Source organism: Ruditapes philippinarum, unplaced genomic scaffold, assembly GCF_026571515.1.
Source record: "Ruditapes philippinarum isolate M1 unplaced genomic scaffold, ASM2657151v2 ctg1533_1_1_1_1, whole genome shotgun sequence".
Classification (NCBI taxonomy): Eukaryota; Metazoa; Mollusca; class Bivalvia; order Venerida; family Veneridae; genus Ruditapes; species Ruditapes philippinarum.
This window is the reverse complement of record NW_026855187.1, coordinates 121,185-143,610: the sequence shown is the minus strand read 5'-3', so window position 1 is coordinate 143,610 and position 22,426 is coordinate 121,185. Positions and strand designations below refer to the sequence as shown.

Below are 22,426 nucleotides of genomic sequence, written 5' to 3'. Positions count from 1 at the left end.
AACAAATGGCTTGCAGCCGTGGCTGCAAGCCAAAAATGTAAAAAAGCGGCATGTAAAGTTTTAGAAGCCAGAACTAGGTTACAAAGAATCAATAAAGAAACGTTCTGTTCAAACTTACTTTTCTTTTTTTTTTTTTCTTTTTTTTTAAATTCAATATTATAAACAAATCTCCTTTATATATTTGAAATTATTTAAGTTAAATGCTTAATCGCAAATAACTCCAGTTATTTTGAAGAATTTAGATAATAGGCTTATTGCACTCTCATGTTTAACATGATAAAAGGACGTCATGCAAACTTGCAAACTATTAAGTTAGCAGACGACACTTAAAAAGCATAAACCCAACAATCATATAGCTTCCAGATTACATTAAAATCTAAAAAAAAAAAACGAAAAAGAAAACAGCGTTCTACGTAGAACAACATATTAAATTTCCTTTGCAACTAGAAATGTCTAGAATTCTCACAAAAATACAAGAAAAAAAAACATTATAAAAATATATACAGTTGCGTTGCTATATTTTATACCGAGAAGTTAATGTAGAATAATTTATCTTTTTAATTAAAACATTTTTCAATTGAATAATGGAAATACTCAAAAACCATCGAACTTTCCCTAGTGATTGATATTTTCAGCTGAAGATATAACTTCCCCTTATGGACATAATCGGATTATTTTAATGTTTTTTGGTGTAATTGTTATCTGATTTTACATTCTGATCACGCCAATGGAACGTGATTCTTTTTACCAGAACTTCACCTTTAATTTATCGGTATTTTCCGTCATGATACGGATAAGCTGTGGTGCACCGATCGCGAATTCTTTCGAAAATATACGTGCTCTCCGTGATTTGCTCTTTACACTTATCAGAACAGAACATACACTTCATTTTGAAAAACTAAATATTACAAAATACGAAATTCTGCAATAACATTTGTGCGCATTAATATACAATGGGATAAAAGCTAAAGGAATGGCCAATTATTCGTTCGGGAAAGAAATAAACCATAGTAATCAATCAGTTTAGTTTGCCTAAATGGGTATTGCTTTGACTGTTATACTTTAGATATCTTATCCAAATTTATTATATTTTTGCTATATGATAAAAAGTAAAAAAGAATAATAAACTGCGTATTATCTACGTATAACGCCTTTTGGAATATAAGACTACTTGGTTAGGCTGTCAATATCCGAAATGTAGATTTATAAAAATATTCAATTAAAAAAAATTAAAAAATCAACAACAGGAAAAAAATAATTTGATTTGGTTAAAATGGTGAAACTGAAGATATACTTAAATATCAACCCCTCATGCACACCTAGGGTCGTATTGTTATACACTTAAAGATATACAATGCTTAAAGATCCTGTATGTTTTGTGATTGATATTGTTACTGTGTGTATACCACACTTGCAAAAAGATATATATGTATATAATTATGCAAATAAAACAATTTTCAAACATCGAAGAATATGTAAAATGTGTACTGCAAATATTTGTGCACATTATATTTAATCAATAAATTACATGCATTCATTTCTTATTGGAAAATTTGACTTAGAATGAATAGAAAATAAATTTATATGAAATGTTAAATTGGGTAATATCTTTACAATTTATGCTTATTGGAACTTACAATATTGACAAATCTTAATTTGATCATCATATTTATGAAATAAAACCATGAAAAAATTGTGTTGCAGGATATGTAAATTTAAGATAAGAAATATTGCTACACAGTCACTTTGTAAATATAAAATAAACATGTTGTGACTTCACACTAGTAGATATGTTATTTTTAAAATTCTACACACTATAGGTGGTCACAATATGAATATATACAGTAGTGTCATTGGAAACTGGCAGTTTTTTTTAAAGAAAAAAATCAATTTTGCTTGGCCTGCAATAAGAAACACAGCTTCCCATACATAGTTTATTCATTATTTCATTCAATTTAAACCTAGTCAATAAAAAATTCATAGATTTCAATACATTTCTGTGGTTTAAATATTTTGCTCAAGGATTAGCATAGTATATCTTTTAAAGACTGCAGTATTTTATCACGATGATTTAGAATATTTTAGATCTTAACCGTTAACCTGCTTGGACAGAATTGGTTAGATTTTGTTATCAGTATAAAATAAGGCCAGCCCGCACTGTTGGCAGCTGTTGCTATTTCTTTTTATCTATTTATTTTTTTTAAGAGTTTTTTTTACGATATTGAAATTCAATAAACTTTTAATGAACTTATTTCAATATACAGGATGTCAAGTCAAGACTTGGGCATAAACATGAAGAAGAGCACGTCATCCATATTTATAATTGAATATTGTTATGATTCATACTTGATATAAGACTAAATGTATTTCAAGTTCAAATGTGACCAAAAGTTCCTTCATTCCAAATGTTGTTGTTTTCTGTTGTTGTTTCTTTCATCTTTTGTAAATTATGATAGTTAAAAAGATTTTTTTATTTCCAATATATGATATTTTTACTAATTTTTTATGCTGAAAAAGCTTACTAGTACGATTTTAAGTAACCGATTTTTTGTAAGTGATAATAATTACAGTTGTAATTAAATATATATTCACTATATATACATGCATTTTTTTCGAGTGGTATGAAAATTAACATTTTACGAGTGTCTGTAGCTACGATTGATATATGATTATTTTCATATCAGATGTTTTTAAAATAAATCCTGAATATATAAAAAGAAATTTTCAGTTTTCTGGACTGATGATAAGTGCGTAACGTAAATAGAGTTATAAGTGAATAATGTTAATGAATTAATAAGTGAGTAATGTTCATGGTGTGATAAGTGAGTAATGTTCAAAAGGGGTATTCAAAATGTGACATTGTCAATCTGCCTTTCTTCTTACAGGCGAATTGCCCGACAGAACAACAAACTGCAATAACAAAAGTTTCACACTAATCTTGTTCTTAAAGGGTTTTATATATAGTTTCATTTATAACAAACAAATAGGCTATAAAATTGCATATTTAACACATAATTAAGTTTAACAGCTGTGAACTTAAAACGTCTCTTTAACGTATTGGTAGACAGTACTAGCTTGAGGGCAATTAACATTGACAAAAATTATATTATGCAATTTATATGAAAATAAATGACATTTGGGACAAAATAGATACCATATCACTAGAATCTTTAAACGTATTTGACACAAACGTATGCGTCTAATGCTCATTGGGTCAAATACACATAGACGATATCTGACGAAAATATTATTTCATCTATCCTATTAATGTATGTATCTCTTAATTAAGCAATCTTTCTACTCTTCCGACTATGGTGGCTGATTTATGCCATGCCGTATTTTCGCAAAGAAAAGCTAAGTCGTATTTTCGTTTGTCCGCCTTTTGCTCCGCGGGACACCAAAACTACACATAAAAATACGACAAAATAAGTATTTTCGAGTATTTGCCTTTCGCTGTGCGAAGCGCCAGAACAAAACATGGAAATACGACAAAATGACGACTTTGTCGTACTTTCGCTTCGCGGGACACCAGACATAAACACGAAATTACGACACTGTGACTACTTTGTGGCACTTTCAATCTTCGGGGCGCCAGACGAACTTTTACGGTCTGTCGGAATTATTGATTGAAGTCTAAATACTTTTAAGCCAGTGCTAGAAGGCTTCAAAGATATTCCTTATTAATTATTTGGTATGAACAGAGGAACATGTACATGTATAATCAAAACAAAGTCTGCTTTTTCACCATTTTAGTTTTTTATTGCTTTCGAATCAATAACATTCTTTTTCCCATTTTAAGTGCCCCAGTAGATCTACTTTAAAATTTGATTTTTACGTTTGTGAACCTCAGTTTATCTCCTTTATAAAACTATAAAACTATCATCAAACTATTAGTTTATTTGTATTCTCCAGCAGTGAACCGCTTACGTGACTTCCTTGTAAAAAAGAAATCTGTTTGATTACGTAAACTTCCTTCTGTGTCTGATAGTTTGAAAATTAACCACCTGGCTCTCAGATCACAAAGGAAAATGACAAACAATTTAAAAAATATATAATAATAATACAATACCACACTGTTGTTCATAGGCATTGGTAAACCTCTCTGTACTGGTTTGCCAAAACAAAGAAAGCAGATTTAGGACTTTAAAAGAATATTTAGGAGCATATTTATGACTTGTAAAGCATATTAAGAAGCATATTTATCACTTTAAAAGCATATTTAGGAGCATATTTATGACTTTAAAAACATATCTAGGAGCATATTTACGACTTTAAAAACATATTTAGGACGTTCATATCTACGACTTTAAAACATATCTAGGAGCATATTTACGACTTTAAAAACATATCTGGGAGCATATTTACGACTTTAAAAACATATTTAGGACGTTCATATTTACGACTTTAAAAACCTATTTAGGAGTATATTTACGACTTTAAAAAATATATTTAGGACGTTCATATTAACGACTTTAAAAACATATCTAGGAGCATATTTACGACTTTAAAAACATATTAAGGAGCATATTTACGACTTTAAAAACATATCTAGGAGCATATTTATGACTTTTAAAAGCATATTTATGAGCATATTTACGACTTTAAAAACATATTTAGGAGCATATTTACGAATTCAAAAACATATTTAGGAGCATATTTACGACTTTAAAAACATATCTAGGAGCATATTGACGACCTTAAAAACATATCTAGGAGCATATTTACGACTTTAAAAGCATATTTAGGAGCACATTTACGACTTTAAAAACATATCTAGGAGCATATTTACGACCTTTAAAACATATTTAGGAGCATATTTATGACTTTAAAAACATATTTAGGAGCATATTTATGACTTTGTAAGCATATTTAGAACTTTAGGACTAAACCATTTTTAAAGAAGTTCAGCTGTCTTTCATATTTCATTTATAATGAATTATTATAGTTGCTATTTATATTTAACATATGTCATTTATTTTAAACATAGAACCACTCTCTGTAATAAAAATAGATAAAATTTCTATTTTCGGCAGAGGCCATAAAGCTTGATCTTTTTTATGGTCTTGTGTACTTCCTGTTTCATTTTTTAGGACTTCGATTACCCCGCTACGACACTCCTTGTCTAGATAACAGGCAATGTTTGTTTTTGCTTCATGGATACATTCAAGTGTCTATCTTTGTGTAGGAGATAAATATATGTGTCTCGATTGACAAACAATGTTTATAATTAGATAGTAAAGATAATAAAATATGTTATATTGGACAAACTAAATACCGGTATATCGCCAAAGAACAAGGTTCACATTCTTTCTATATGTTCGGCTGCTGATGTATAACAACATATATACAATCTATTTCGTTATGAATGAACGTAAATAAAACAACATAAAATTGCATTCGACTTGGTCAACTGAACGCACTTTAGGTTGTTCAGTTGTTTTATTATAAAATAGAGAAAAAGGGAATCCCTAAAGAAAGTCCAAAACAACAAAATTGAAAATATTGCAGGCTCGGTTTGATTGAGCCTGTTCATGGACGGTACTGGAAAGTGCAAGTTACCGTCAACGCCCCCTAGCACCGGCTTAAGCAGAATTCAACATTTAACACGCAAATGGTGAAATTTTGAATTTAGAAACATCCGCAGATGTATTCATACGGCGGTTATCATGGAACCTTTCATGTTACAGGTTATATATTCCAGTATCTATAATCTTTTATTTAACACCGTACAAAATGTAGCCAATAAACTTTAAGCATTTGAACCACGTGAAATTCGGATAGAAAATATAATTGGATCCAGTCTTAACAATTTAGCCTCGTTTTCACTTCTAGAGTCCAAACTGTCCAAATGCATAATTATAATACCCAATATAGCCTCGTTTTCATTTTCAAAAATCTATATCAGATGCTTATCACTCTACATCTAGCCTCATTTTCATTTTTGAAAGCCCAAAAATCCATATCAAATCCTTATTGTACTTAAGGTAACGAAGTTCTTTTATAAAATGGTTATTTGAAATAAAGAGATCGTTATACTTTGTTGAGAACAATACTGATTCTTATGAACTCATACATAGCTACAAAACCAATATCAGACTGGTCCGATATAGGTTTGACAGAATTGTACTCGTTCAATTGAATTCAGTATTGTATCCATTAAATAAGAATAACAAGTAACGAAAAGAAAACGTCTCCCTAACTTGTCGGAACGAGTGAGCTCGGCGTGGGAACGAGATAAAAAAAGTAGGGCAAATTGCTGAAAAAAGTATAAAAGTTCATGTCCCCTTCTATGACACCGTAGATTACTTAAATGTATTAGTCTTTTTTCTTATACACGGACGATAAATCATGCCAGATCTTAACCCCTTCGAAGTTGGTATCAGTTCACGTATTTGATCACTGGTTGCTTTGTTTTTTTTCTTCTTATCTTATCATAAATTAGTTTTTTTGTTTGTTTGAACAGTACTGAATGTTATGTGTACGGTCACAATAACAAAAAGTAATATTTCACCGAATAGGGACATTTATTATATAACTATAAATGAAATATTGAGAAATATTGATTGAATAAAATGCGTATTTTCATTTTCCATATTTTTACAGTAAAATTCATTTTTCACTGCAGTGAAACATATTTTCCGTATTTTCAGAGGTGTCTTGCCGGACTACTTTTCATTCTGCCAGTATACAAACTCTAGTTGTAATGTCAAAAAAGAGAAAATGTATTTAATATACAGAAAATTCAAGTTATAATCAATAAAATTAATACAGGATTTATTTTTTTATCTTGTGGTACGAAAATTATCATATTTCAACTAATCCTACCGCCACTCATAAAATATTTATTTTCATACCACTCATTTATTGCATTTAAGGGGAGCTGTGGCCTAGTGGTTAAGGTGTCTGCCTCTCAACCCAGAGATCATTGGTTCGAGCCCTAATCGGGTCACAACCATGTTTCTTCATATGACACCATGGACCAGTACTGGTTGGTTCCAGGAAGCGGACTCGAAAGTGATTAATATAAGTTGCAAGAACATGTTTCGCAATCGAGCTTAAATAGATATGTTTAAACCAAACCATTTATTGCAGGAGGCAGACCTTAACCTGCAAACTTTTAGCAATGGGGTTTACAGCTTTCAGTGAATCAGTTCATTTAAAGTTTAAGGGGTTTAAGTATAATTTACATTAATGTTTAACTATCAAGGCTAGTATTCACGGTTGTGTCGGCTGCTCTAGCTCTATATACCGGTATTCAAGCCCTATCATTTTCTATTCAAGCTCGTTAAGGACTGAAGTACTTGACAGTCTTCCTTTTTTAATTAAAAAAATTAGTACTGAGAGCAAAAGTCTGACAATTATTCAAAGCATGTTGTTGTCATTTTTTGCCCTCTCTGTTCTAGTGTTGAAATAATCCAATACTAGTATGTCTTAATAAAGGGCATAATTAGCATTCTAACACTATCGGATTTTTTTCTAAATAAACAAAGAAGGTCCGAAGCGTGCATTATTCTACAATTATGCACTCGCCGTTCTTATTATCTCCCTGTGTATTTTCACATTGACGGCGCCATTTTGTTTGAAAAATCTGATAAATAAAACAATTTTTTGTCGAATTTTGTTGTGAAAACTATCTAGAATGAAAGAAAATGGCCTAACTAAGAAAATGAATCCGAACACCAATATCTTTAATTCAGTCACTAACTCTGTACATACGTTTAAAGTGTTGTTTACGTGACGTCACAATGTAGCGCCAAACAGCACGTGCAAAACAATCAAATCAAGTACGCTATTTTAATGTCGCAAACGAGTCAAGTTTTACATATATTTCACTTTTAATAATTTGTATTTCGCTTGGAAAATTATAGACTGAAATAAAATAAACAAACAAAGTTTTATCAACGTCTTCAAAATTCGTTATTCTCAAAATGTTTCTACACACGGTAGATTTAACGACAGTTTTTTTCAACCCACTGGAACGGCCTTTAAAGAACGTTTCTTTTGGAAACTCTGAGGCGAAAACAAATCTAACCACCAAACATGAAGTCCAACTTTATAATAATAATTATATTTTTTCTTGACGTGTTAGAATGGAAATAGATATTAATTCATCGTGCATTATTGTATAATAATGCACGTTTTTCGTTCTAATGCTTTGTAATTAATCACTCAGGCCTATCGGCCTTCGTGATTGTATTACTACGCATTTGAACTCAAACCGTGCACTATTCTACAACAATGCACTCAGAATTGATATCTATTTCCTAATTCTAACACTATCGGATTTTTTTCTATATAAACAAAGAAGGCCTGAAGCGTGCATTATTCTACAACAATGCACTCGCCGTTCTTATCACCTCCCTGTGTATTTTCACATTGAGGGCGCCATTTTGTTTGAAATATATGATAAATAAAAACATTTTTTGTCGAATTTTGCTGTGAAAACTATCAAGAATGAAAGAAAATGGTCTAACTAAGAAAATTAATCCGAACACCAATATCTTTAATTCAGTCGTTAACGATGTACAGACGTTTAAAGTGTTTTTTAGGTGACGTCACAATGTAGCGCCAAACAGCACGTGCACTACGCTATTTTAATGTCGCAAACGAGTTAAGTTTTACTCTTATTTCACTTTTAATAATTTGTATTTCGCTTGAAAGATTATAGAGTAAAATAAAATAAACAAACAAAGATTTATCAACATTTTCAAAATTCGTTATTCTCAAAATGTTTCTACACACGGTAGATTTAACGACAGTTTTTTTCAACCCACTGGAACAGCCTTTAAAGAACGTTTCTGGCGAAAACAAATTTAACCACCAAACATAGACAAAGTCCAACTTTATTAAAATAATTATATTTTTTCTTGACGAGTTAGAATGGAAATAGATTCATTACTATATCCCAGAGTATCTCACTTCTCCCGGAGTATTTCGTTCAAATGCTTTGTAATTAATCACTCAGGCCTATCGGCCTTCGTGATTATATTACTACGCATTTGAACTCAAACCGTGCATTATTCTACAACAATGCACTCAGAAATGATATCTATTTCCTAATTATATTTCAATATTTATCACAAACTGACACAATTATTTTCATCGTTCTTGGAGTATCTCACTTCTCCAGGAGAATCTCACTTATTCCAGAGTATCTCACTTCTCCCGGAGTATCTTACTTCTCCCAGAGTATCTCACTTCTTCCGGAGTATACTCACTTCTCCCGGAGTATCTCACTTCTCCCGGAGTATCTCACTTCTCCCGGAGTATCTCACTTCTTCCGGAGTATCTCACTTCTCCCGGAGTATCTCACTTCTCCCGAGTATCTCACTTCTCCCGGAGTATCTCACTTCTCCCGGAGTATCTCATTTCTCCCAGAGTATCTCACTTCTTCCGCAGTATCTCACTTCTCCCGGAGTATCTCACTTTTCCCGGAGTATCTCACGTCTCCTTGAGTATCTCACTTCTCCCTGAGTATCTCACTTCTCCTGGAGTATCTCACTTTTCCCAGAGTATTTCACTTCTCCTGGAGTATCTCACTTCTCTCGGAGTATCTCACTTTTCCCGGCGTATCTCACAATTCCTGGAGTATCTCACTTTTCCCAGAGTATTTCACTTCTCCCAGAGTATCTCACTTCTCCCGGAGTATCTCACATCTCCTGGAGTATCTCACTTCTCCCAGAGTTACTCATTTCTCCCAGAGTATGTCACTTCTCCCGGAGTATCTCACTTCTCCCGGAGTATCTCATTTCTTCCGGAGTATCTCACTTCTTCCGCAGAATATCACTCCTCCCGGAGTATCTCACTTCTCCCACAGTATCTCACTTCTCTCGGAGTATCTCACTTCTCCAGGAGAATCTCACTTCTCCCGGAGACTATCTTACTTCTCCCGGAGTATCTCACTTCTCCCAGAGTATCTCACTTCTCCCGGAGTATCTTACTTCTTCCGGAGTATATCACTTCTCTCCCGAAGTATATCACTTCTCCCGGAGTATCTCACTTCTCCCGAAGTATCTCACTCCTCCCGGAGAATCTCAATTCTCCTGAAGTATCTCACTTCTCCCGGAGTATCTCACTTCCCCCTGAGTATCTAACTTCTCTCGGAGTATCTCACTTCTCCTGGAGTATCTCACTTCTCCCGGAGTATCTCACTTCTACCGGCGTATCTCACTTCTTGCAGAGAATCTCACTTCTCCCAAAGTATCTCACTTTTGCCGGAAAATCTCACTTTTGCTGGAGTATCTCACTTCTCCTGCAGTATCTCACTTCTCCAATAGTATCTCACTTCTCCCGGAGTATCTACCTTCTGCTGGAGTATCTCACTTCTCCTGGAGTATCTCACTGCTCTCGGAGTTATCTAGCTTCTCCCGGAGTATTTCATTTCTCCTGGAGTATCGCACTTTCCGGAGTATCTTACTTCTCCCAGGGGTATCTCACTTCTCTCGGGTATCTCCACTTTTTCTCGGAGTCATGTAGCTTCTCCCATAGTATCTCACTTCTCCCGGAGTATCTCACTTCTCCTGGAGTATCTCACTTCTCCCGAAGTATCGCACTTTTCCTGGAGTATCTCATTTCTTCCCGGAGTATCTCACTTTTCCCGGAGTATCTCACTTCTCCTGAAGTATCCCACTTCTCCTGGAGTATCTCACTTCTCCCGAAGTATCTCACTTCTCCTGGAGTATCTCACTTCTCCTGGAGTATCTCACTTTCTTCCGGAGTATCTCACTTCTCTTGGAGTATGTAGCTTCTCCCGGAGTATCTCACTTCTCCCAGAGTATCTCATTTTTCCATAAGTATCTCACTTCTCCTGGAGTATCTCACTTCTCCCGGAGTATCTCACTTTTCCCGGAGTATCTCACTTCTCCCAGAGTATCTCACTTCTCCCGGAGTATCTCACTTCTCCCGGAGTATCTCACTTCTCCAAGAGTATCTCATTTCTCAAAGAATAATTAGAATATGTCTAATATAATTTTTATGCAATGTAGGTTTTTTTCAAGCAATCATTATACATGCATGTAAAATAGTGGTAGGAACAGAGACAGAAAGCTTTAGAAAGAAAAGTTCTACTATGAACGACCAATAAATTATTTTAAAGAAATTAAATTCTAGTGAACGGAAAAATGATAGAGTGAATTTGATATTCAACATTGAACGGGAAAAAATACGGATTAATTAAAGGTGAAATTCTACAGTGAACGGAATGTGCATTGACTAAATGTAAAATAATGTAGTGAACAGAACTATTTGTAGAATGTAAAATTCTACAGTGAACGGAAGATGTTATTGAATGTAAAATTATACAGTAAATAGAACAATTCTTGAATTCAATGTGAAATTCTGCAGTGAGAGGAAGATGATATTGAATGTAAAATTCTACAGTGAACAAGAGAATTGATTGATTGTAAAATTCTGCAGTGAACCAACGATTTTTATTGAATGCGAAATTCTACAGTGATTGAATTTAAAATTCTGCAGTGAACCGAAAATTTCATGTTCAATATAAAATGCTGCAGTAAACAGAAAAATTTATTGAATATGAAATTCTACAGTGAATGGAAGAATTTATTGAATATGAAATTCTACAGTGAACGGAAGAATTTATTGAACATGAAATTCTACAGTGAAAGAGAAAATGAATTGAAAATATAAATTCTGCAGTGAAAGGAAAAAATGAATGAATGAACGGTATAAATGGTAAAGTCGAAAACGTGTTCGAAAAACACGGATAAATGAGAAAAAGATAATAAATAAATAAAAACGGAATAACTAACCGTTTGTTTGGTACTAACGGTTTCTCCATATTTAAAGTACGGCGTCTTGTCTGTTCCTTTGTAGTCTTCCAGAGCTAGGTAAAGCCCATCTCCCTATATTGTCCTTTTTTCCCTTTACTAATGGAATATTTATTGTCAAGAGAGAACGAATTATCACTTGATTGGAAAAGAAATCATTAGATGATACAAGAATAAAACAAATATAAATCGAGCATATCAGTTATTTTATTTTAAATTATGTATTTTTGAAGATTATAATATTATCCCTTGTTCCATTTTTATTTTTCTAATCGAATCCGATATCTAGTAATATGCGCAATAAATTCCTAAAACACGAACGTTCTCATGAGATAATACCCATTTTTACCTTATCTTAAAATCTCTACCTTGATATCAGAGGAGTCCCGCGTGATATCTTTAGTTATAATTTTTAAAACGTTATCTATCAAGTGGCAGTTTTTTTATTTCTCTCTCGCCACAAAAAGATCGAATATCGTGGTATTGTTTAATGAAAGATTAAAGTTTTAGATTTTTTAAATTTTTCAAATAAATCTTGGTCCCTGAATTCACAAAGAAAAAAATATCCAAGACTATAATGGTGAATTTATTGTTTAAATAATGATTACATGCACAATACGGATATCAGACGAAATTTTAAAAGAACACCTTACTTTATTACTAGCAACGCATTTAAGATCAAAGTTCGAAATACCAACGACGTGACTGAACACCAAAAACAGATCATGAGCTGGTGTTGTGACCCTTTGCCGACCTCCAACATGTCTCCTGGCGGATGTACCATGTAGCCGGTATCTCTCCACGGCTCTGGTGATGAGGTTGTGGTGTACACCAAGCGCCGCACAAACCTGAAAATGCTCCCTCCATAACTCTGCTTCTCTCAAATGCCGCCTAATATTAGCGTTCACCATATAGAAGTGACAGATGTAAGAAATGTAAGCCACTGAATGACAATAACCCGGTGATGTCGCCGTATAACAAAAGACATGTAATTGTACTCCGAATCAAGAACTTGAACAGATTGGGGTGAATGATTTCCATGCTACCTAGAAGAGTTGCAACGGATTAGTCAACACAGTTTCATGTCAGGGGTCTATCTTAAAACATTGCTGATTCAGAATTTTCGAAAAATTGGAAAGAAGTCTATTTTACACTTGTGATGATATAAAAATTAACTTATGATGCTAAGCAAAAGTTGAGTAATATAGTTGAACTAAAAAAAGTCGAATTCATCAGGTGGCACAACCTTTAGTCATGCAAACGTGAAGAAGTTTAACTTTTGACTGCATCAAGAATTTGTCACTGTAACTTGCTTAATAGAAGGCTGTATCATCTATCAATAATCCACCGATTTTTGTTCTTATTTTCTAGCAGAATATGTGTCTGCATCCAGAAATCGAAATTGTAAATCACTTAATTGTAGGCCGTTTAATTTATCACTATATTTATCACTAAACCGTCGGGTTTTATGTTTTTATGTATAATCTGTATATCATTTTATATAGCATTATCAAGCATTGCATGCAATGCAAATGAATCGTAATAATTTACGAAAACGGACAGATATTTGCGAAAAGCTTCCAAAGTGTGATTTTTACTAATCGATAAGACATTTTCCCCCATTTTTAAAGACTAAATTTCCCTGTCTGTGTTACCAAACTTAGGATAAATTGTTGTTAACTGTTAGTCACAATTTTTGTGCTAATCTTGCTTCCTCTTTAACAATTTAAAGAAAAATAACACTAAAACTTCACAATTTTAAGAAAAATTGTGCTCGCCTTTCAAAAATAAAAAAGACCCCTTCACAATTTAAGAAAAAACAAAGCCACCGCCTTTCATTATTAAAGCAATAAGATTTTTTCAAGCATTTTAACTCACATTTTACTCTAAACAAGCTTATAACAAATGTTACATTAAGAAGAAACTCCAAAGCTGGCCGCCGAGATCTGATTATTCTTTTTTCCACATAATGGACAGTTTGAGGAGTTTCTCTTACTTGAAACATGTTCTCATTTGTATTCATAAAAGACAGTTGTATAATTCCATGTATTCCATGCGAACATTGAAAATAACTTGCATCCATTGCTTACTTATTCATTGAACACTTGCTTTTGATGGAGGGAAAGGAAATACATGAAGTTAAAAAGCATATCTCCATGCTTTACTGTCTTAGGTTTATAGGTGATATGAAGTCTTCATAAGATCTGATCCCTTTTCAAAATTCCAATTTGTTTAGTTCCCGCCATTGTTTTCTCGTTAAGGACGCACGCTTTCTATTACTTGGGAACAATAAGCCGCTTTTCATGGAATGACACGGAAGTGTCACATTGAAGTTTCCATGATAACCTCCGTATGAACACATCTGCGGATGTTTCTGCATTCAAAATTTTGCCATTTCATTTTCAATTTCGTAGTTTCTCTATTTTTGTGTGTGTGTCCAGGAATGTTAAAACATCACTATCAGTTATTCGTTTGTGACTATAAAACATAGTGGAATAATAAAGAAAAAGTACGTATATTTCTTTATTATCAGTGATTATTGTTAAAATTTGGTTTTTCCCATCATAATTATAGTTTTACAGTTTTACATTATATAATTGAATACTCAAAATTGATGTTTTGTTTTGTTTTTACATTAAAAAAGCTCATTGAAATCAAAGCAGTTTCACTGGCTACAGGTAAACAAGGGGAATAATCCTAATGGAAAGGAAGCAAACTCGCCACAAATCTATGTTTGATGCACATGGTCGTTTGCATTGTTTTATTTTGTTCTTTTTCTTTGTTAATTGTTAAGCATTATGCCTAAAACAAAGTGTTAATTTCTGTATAATAAAGACTCGTATAAATTTAGTTTAAATACATGATCATTTCTGGAATTTAAAAAAAGAAAAAATGCTTGATATTGCTTATATCTTACTAATGTTCATTTTCCTATAATTCATTCATTGATGTTTAAGTGTTCTTGTTTACTAACGGTCAGTTCCAATTGACAAATAATGATTTCAGTGTTACTAGTTATTTCAGAAACTAAAACCCTAATAATCAATATCTTGTTCAACAGACAGGAACCATTTGAGCAATTTTTGTAAAGTACTTTTTATTGATAAGTCCTGTACAGTTTCATCAAACTCTACCTTAAATTTAAGAAGCTATCGTTTAAAAGTTTATTCTACATGTATTTTTAACTATGGTTGCCACCTTGTTCAACAGACAGGAACAATTTAAGCAATTTTTGTAAAAGGATTTTATATAAAGTATTCCTTTATACATGTATCTTCATCAAAATCTATTAAATAGGTAACTCAAGGGACGAGATATCGTTTTTAATTTTTAGTTTAAGCTAGGGCGGTAGACCGGCACCCATTAAGCCATTTTCAAAGAGGGCTATCCGAGGATCATTCCTGTGTAGTTTCATTAAAAATGAAATCCACAGAATAGTTAAATAGGAGTTTATAGCTTTTTTCCCTTTTTTAGGTTTGGTCGCCATCTTGTTCAGCAAACCAAACCAAATGGACATTTTTGAAGGATTATTCGAAGATTACTATTATTCAAAGGATTATTCGAAGATAACTATTATTCCTAACAGCTTCCGTTAGAAGATTTTTTTCTTATTTTAAGCTGTTGCGACCATTTTGTTTAGCAGACCAAATACGACTGACCAACTTTTTTCAAGGATTACCAAATGGTAATTTCTGTGAAGGTTTATCAATATATATAGGGTGACTGAAGATGAATATCAAACTTCACTTTTTCTTCTTTTTTTAAGCTCATTTGGCCATCTTGTACAACAAACCGGAACCATTTGAGCATTGTTTTGTAAAGGACTATATATTTATAATTCCTGTATAATTTCATCAAAATCTATCTCATAGTGAAGGACGAGATATCGTTTAAAGGTTCTTCTATTTTTTAGCTCTGCTGGTTACCTTGTAAAGCAGCTCGCTACCAAATGAGAAATTTTTGGAGGGGGCTATCCAAAGACCATTCCTGTATAGTCACTATTGGTGCAGGGGCTTAGGAGAAAATATTGTTTAAATAAAAATATTACCAACGGACAACAGACGACGGATATTTATCAGGCCGTGATCAGGTGATCTAAAAATGAAAAGTTTTTAAAAAATACTTATTAAGATGAAAGCAACATCAAATCTTAAATTTGGCCTTTAAAATGATTAAGTATATTTCTAACTGGTCAATTTGTCTCAAAAGCTAATGACATGGCTGCAAAAGAGTATATAACACTCAATATATATTTTGCTTGTCCACGAAATAATTTCCATCTATACAAGTAAAAGATCAGTGACATTAACACTGAAAAGTCCCGACAAAAGTTATTGTTAAAAAAAGAATTATTTTACAAGAATCCATCTCCGAAATAGGAAATTATTTTCGAAAAATAAATTGCATCTTCTTTCAGCTGAGAAATAGTAAGACAAAACTAACATAGGGTATTTGAATGACAGGATAACTTGAATTATACTTCATAGACACGTCATTTTGTACGGATATTAATGCTCGAGATTCTCCCTATTTCTTTTATGTTTCGTGAGGATTGATTTTAAATATTCTTCTAGAAAAAAAACCCAACGCAATAAAACTTAAAAAGTAATTTCACTAGACGCATTTATGTACCCTTAAGAAACATAATAAAGCAGAATAACAGTTATAATCCCAGTTAATCACATATTTCTTGGAAGAAATGTCTTATATACTCGTACGGATTGAATTATTATCTTTTATTCAGGAAATAGACAAGAACAAGAAACACATATATTTTTTTTGTAAATGATTAAGTTTTATTTTCAGCTTTTGTAAAATTCGATAACAAAATAAATAATTGGACGGTTTTCTTTGATATAATCACAGTTTTACCAGACTTTTAACAAATTTATCAACATAACTATACAAGACTTTAGTGTAAATAAAATATTGTTATATCACATCTAAAATAAAAATGCACTAGAACACTAGATTAAGATTTCTCTTCATTTTTTGTTTCTCTATTAGTTTCTCTCTTCAAGTTTTATTCGTATATAATTAAAAAAAAATAACGTCGTTTTATAAATCAAAGAAATATCTAGAAAATGACTGTGTATTATACACTTGACAAAGCCAGTCGCTTACACAACACAAATAAGTCATTAGGTCCCTTGTAACACATATAATACAAATCACTTTCACAAAACTAGAATAAAATCTTCATAATGAGCTCCCTTTGTTAATGATTGTTTTCCATAGTTAGCTCCCTTTGATAAGGTCTACTTTATACCTTTGGAAGATGGTAACACTGAAAGAGAAAACAAGGCACATAAGCATGTGATGATTAGATGTGGAACATGGCAATAATAAAAGAAAAACAGACAACTGAATGTTAAAAATAACTCAGAACAGAAATTTTTGTTGGAAGAAAATAAAGTTTCATTTTGGGGTGATAAGGCCCACAAAAAGTAGTTTGGTAATACGACGATTTTTCTAGTTTAAATGGTAGAGAAAATAAATTCCTATGCTTTAAAAGGGTATATCTGCGTTCAGTCTAGAGCTTTCATTAGCAGGCAAAACTCTTATACAAAATAGAAACAAAAGACAGTATAATAATTCTTAACTAATTCAAAATACAAAATTTTCTGTTCGGATACAAAAAAACAAAGTGTTAAAAAAAAAAAAAAAAACAATCAGCAACAATAATATACAAGACTAAGGCGCTAAATATAAATTGACAAAGATGTTGAACCGTAAACATCTAAAATAAACAAATTCAGCAGCTATACAGTACCTTCAGCAGGCGTTTCTTTTTTTCTTTTCAGCTTTTTGGATTTTTTCTGTTGTTTCTTCAACCTTAGGTTGTTCTGTTTTTGCCGGCTCTTCTGCTTGAGCTGGTTCCTCCGTTTTCGCTGGTTCCTCTTCTGTTTTCTTTTATTTTAGCTGGTTTATTTTCATGTTTTCGCTGGATCTTCTTCCGTATTTTCAATTAAACGTTATCTCTTAAGTAGCAGTTTTTTTTATTTCTTTCTCGTCACAAAAAGATCGAATTTTGTGGTAATATTAAATGATGATTAAAGTTTTAAATTTTTCAAATTTTTCAAATTAATCTTGGTCCCTAAATGCACAAAGAAAAAATATCCGAGATTATGATGGTAATTTTATTGTTTAATTAAAAACGTTGAAAAATTTTTAAAATATAAAATAACTCCTTACTTTATTACTAGGACCAAAGTTTGAAATAGTATAAGTTTAGCCCATCTTTAGTTTTTTTACCTATTTTTGGCATTTATTGGCTTATCTTTCATATTTAAGTTCATATCACTTTATCAATAAAAACGGGATTTGATGAACCCCAGACCACTCACATCCTAAACGTGCATCTCCTACCGAACGATTGCAGGGCTGCCTTTCGTAGAACGTCGCAAGTGTATACTAAATCCTAGGAGATAAAACCAACTTTGTGTCTTATCCTAGACCGTTTCAATTATCTTCATTCAAATACTGTAGATTATATTAAACAAATTCTCAAGAGAAAAATTCAGAAATGCAATAATAGACCCTTCTATTCGCAATGGGTAAATGCCCATCATCAATTAAAGAGTCATAATATGGGAGTCAAACGTTATGATATTTTCCTTGAAATGCAAAATTGTTTCAGTTTAAGTCTTAAGACTGTTTTCTGGCATAGCACTATCTATGAAACGCAACCAGTATATATTTATATATAAAGTTATCAGTAAAAAGGTTAGAAGCAAACAATAAATTTCTAAATTTAGAATTTCCTTTAGCGTTTGTAATCATTAAGAAGAAAAAAAAACAACAACAACAAAACCCAAAAAACAACACACACAAGAGTTGTCGGTTAGACACAGCGCTCGACTATTAAAAATACTTGCTTGAACTTTGGGATGATAGTCACTAACAAGAATGTTCATACCTCAAAGGTATAGGAAATATGTAGAGTGGTACGAAAAATTAACCAAAAATCTAAGTAGGAATAAGTGCAAAATTATGTCAAATTCCGTTAAAGAGTTCTTCTGCCGAAAAGTGGGGACGATAATCACTAATAATAACACACAAAATTGCCCAAAGGTGTGACGCTGACAACCGAATGAGGGTAGCTCTCCCTATTATATAAGTTATAATGGTTTCCTGCGGGGGAAGTTTTTTTTATAATTTAAGGATATGTCATTTAACTGTTCAAAATAAATTTTAAAAAAGTTTGTTATCAATAGAAGAAAGTCTTTGAATACCGGAGAGGGTCGATTAGAAGAACATCCGTCTGTATCATACAGACGTTTGAGATTTCTCTTCCAAACGTCTTGATGATAAAGACTACAATGCTATTTTAATGTTTATTATTCTTTTTTCTTTTTTAAATTGCACTTGAATATTCTTTCAAATACCCATTTGATGTTTGAAATGTTTGAATCGTAATATTTCACGAAAACGGACAGACATTTGCGGAAACTTTCAGAAGTGTGATTGTTACTAATCAATACCAAATTTCATATAATACATTCCTCCCATTTTTAAAGACTAAATTTCCCTGTCTGTATTACCAAACTAAGGAAAATCGTGGTTAACTGTTATTCACAATTTTTGTCAGAATCGTGCTTCCTCTTTCACAATCTAAAGAAAAATAACACTTTACAATTTCAAGAAAAATTGTGCTCGTCTTACACAATTTAAGAAGAAAAAAGGCACCGCCTTCCATTATTAAAGCAATAACATTTTTTTCCAACCACTTTATCTCATTTCTTACTCTTAACAAGCTTATAACAAATGGTACATAAAGGAGAAACTCCGAAAACTGTCCGTCGAGATCCGATTATTTTTTCACATAATGGACAGTTTGAGGAGTTTCTCTTACTTAAAACATGTTCTCTTTTGTCTTAATAATGAACAGTTGTATAAGTTCATGCATTCCATGCAAAAATTGAAAATAACTTGCATCCATTGTTTACTTATTCGTTGGACACTTGAAGTAATTTGCTTTTGATGGAGGGATTACCATGATTATGACCTTCTCATAATTATATTGAAATGTGATAATGTCTTTGTATGTTAACATATGCACTGTTCGTTATCTTGTAAATTTATATGCTGTAACTATGTCATCATGGGCTTATTAGCCTTATTTGATTGAAATAAAATGTCTGTCTTAACTGTTTTAGGTTTTGTGTGTTTGTCGAGAATTGTGAAAAAACATCACTATCGGTTATGAGTACATTATGAGTACAGTACATTATGTATATTTCTTTATCATCAGTGATGATTGTTAAACTTAGTTCATTCCCATCATAATTATGATTACGTCTTTACAGTTCTAAATTTATAAAATAATACACAATTGCTCTTTTGCTTTGTTTCTATATTATAAAAGCTCATTGAAATCAAAGCAATTTCACTGGCTACAGTTAATCAAGGGGAATTATCCTAATGAAAAGATTCACCACAAATCTTTGTTTTATTTTGTTCTTTTTCTTTGTTAATAACAATGTGCTTAAAACAAAGTGTTAATTTCTGTATAATATTGACTTATATAAACCAAGATAAAATACAGGATCACTTCTAGAAATTAAAAAAAAAACACATTTGTTTGATATTGCTTATATCTTATCAATGTTTTACAGCATTAGAAAGAGTACCAAAATACCGTTATCCGTGGAAGTTAAACAAATTGTTGAATTTTGTTAGAAAAAAAATATTTGAAGAATTTTTTTACAAATTAACTTAAAATAATAGCGTCAATTTTTACTTGGTAAGATTGTTTTGCCATTTTACCTGACGACTATATGGACAACTGCATGTTTGTTCTCGAAATCGTGACAATTTCCTACTCAATATTGGTTTTCCCAGGGTTAAAATTAGAAACCGCATTGCTTTCAAAATTATGAAAGCTTGCCGATGATTGGCTATGTGAAAGATCACAAGAAATAACTTCGTAATTGGCCAATGTTAGATCTAAAAGCGGTTCGTTATTTGGAGCTATTTTTAATCAGATTGTTATGCAATTAACTGTCATGTGTACGTTACATTAAAAAATTATAAATGCATGCATTCTAGGCATTTGATATCATAAATAATTACACTGTTTTTGTGAAACTGGCATTTACAGGAAAAAAACATGTTTGTTAAATAGCATGATTGTTTAGATAGTTAAGTATCTGAGTAAAATCACACACATACTGATGTTAGTGTTTTCTTGTTTACAAACGGTCAGTTCAAATTGACAAGTAAAGAATGAATTCAGTGCTACTAGGAATTCTAAAAAAACTAAAGCCCTAATATCAAATATCTCGTTCAAAAGATCGGAACCATTTTAGTAATTTTTGTGAAGGATTTCTTATTGATAATTCTAGTATAGTTTCATGAAAATCTACCATAAATTTAAGAACCTAAAGTTTTTCTATTTTTAACTATGGTGGCCATCTTGGTCAGCAGACAGGAACCATTTAAGCAACTTTTGTAAAGGATGTAAATGTAACATAAGGGAGGAGATATCGTTTTCTTCTAGTTTTAGCTTTTGCGGTCACCTTGTTCAGCAGACCGGAACCCATTAAGCCATTTTTGAAGTGGGCTTTTCGAGAATCATTCCGGTAAAGTTTCTTTAAAATAAATTCCACGTAATAGCGAGCTCGACGAGCTGGCCCGAAGGGCCTGCTCGCAAAGCGAGCTTTACGGTAACGCGAGTACCTGCTAAGTGATGGTTTTGAAAACTTTCGTTCGAAGTACCGAATTGGACACATCGCAACCTTTCGAATTTAAAGATAACGATAAAAACTGAGGAATTCTGACTGAAAACGGATGTGTAGACTGGTCACCCGCGCACCATAATTGGACAGGAAACCAGAATAACGGAAGCTGAACGGAAATGTAAAATGAAAATTGAAGGCGCCATTTTGTTTGAAAAATCTAATAAATTAAAACAATTTTTTGTCGAATTTTGTTGTGAAAACTATCTAGAATGAAAGAAAATGGTCTAACTAAGAAAATGAATCCGAACACCAATATCTTTTATTCAGTTGTTAACGCTGTAAAGACGTTTAAAGTATTGTTTACGTGACGTCACAATGTAGCACCAAACAGCACGTGCAAAACAAACAAATCAAGTACGCTATTTTAATGTCGCAAACGTTTTAACTTTAACATTTATTTCACTTTTAATAATCTTTATTTCGCTTGAAAAATTATAGAGTGAAAAAAAATAAACAAAGTTTTATCAACGTTTTCAAAACTCGTTATTCATTTAACGACAGGGGCGGAGCCATATTTAACATAGTACGTGTAACGTCACACGCATTCGTCACTGCATTTGAAATAAAAATGAGCGATTATTCCATACTATTTCACGTTAAAAGCACATCGAGCTCGCTTTGAGGCTTTGCCTTTTTCATATTAGTTATATAGGAGAGGCAGTTTATTGTTTTTTTCCCTTTTTTTAGTCTGCCGCCATCTTGTTCATCAAACCGAACCAAGTGGACATTTTTAAGGATTATTCGAAGATTACTGGTATTTCGGTAAAGTTTCATAAATATCCACCAAAAAGTTGCCTTTAAAGTACGAGATATCGTTTAAAGGTCTCTACTTTTAGCTCTGCTGGCGATCTTGTTAAGCAGATCGGAACCAAATGGGAAATGTTTTGAGGGACT

The 22,426-nt window shown here is 32.3% G+C and overlaps 1 protein-coding gene across 2 annotated transcripts in view; it reads right to left on the bottom strand.

Moving 5' to 3' along the window:
- Window positions 1–12,134, bottom strand: part of LOC132742395 (chitin synthase chs-1-like) — a 67,518-nt gene extending 55,384 nt beyond the window's left edge. For both annotated transcript variants that reach the window (XM_060730806.1, XM_060730807.1), the window contains exon 1: window positions 11,772–12,134. In XM_060730806.1, coding sequence (XP_060586789.1) covers window positions 11,772–11,800 — 29 coding nt within the window. In that variant the 5' untranslated portion in view covers window positions 11,801–12,134. The remainder of the gene's footprint in view (window positions 1–11,771) is intronic.
- Between the last annotated feature and the right edge of the window lie 10,292 nt (window positions 12,135–22,426).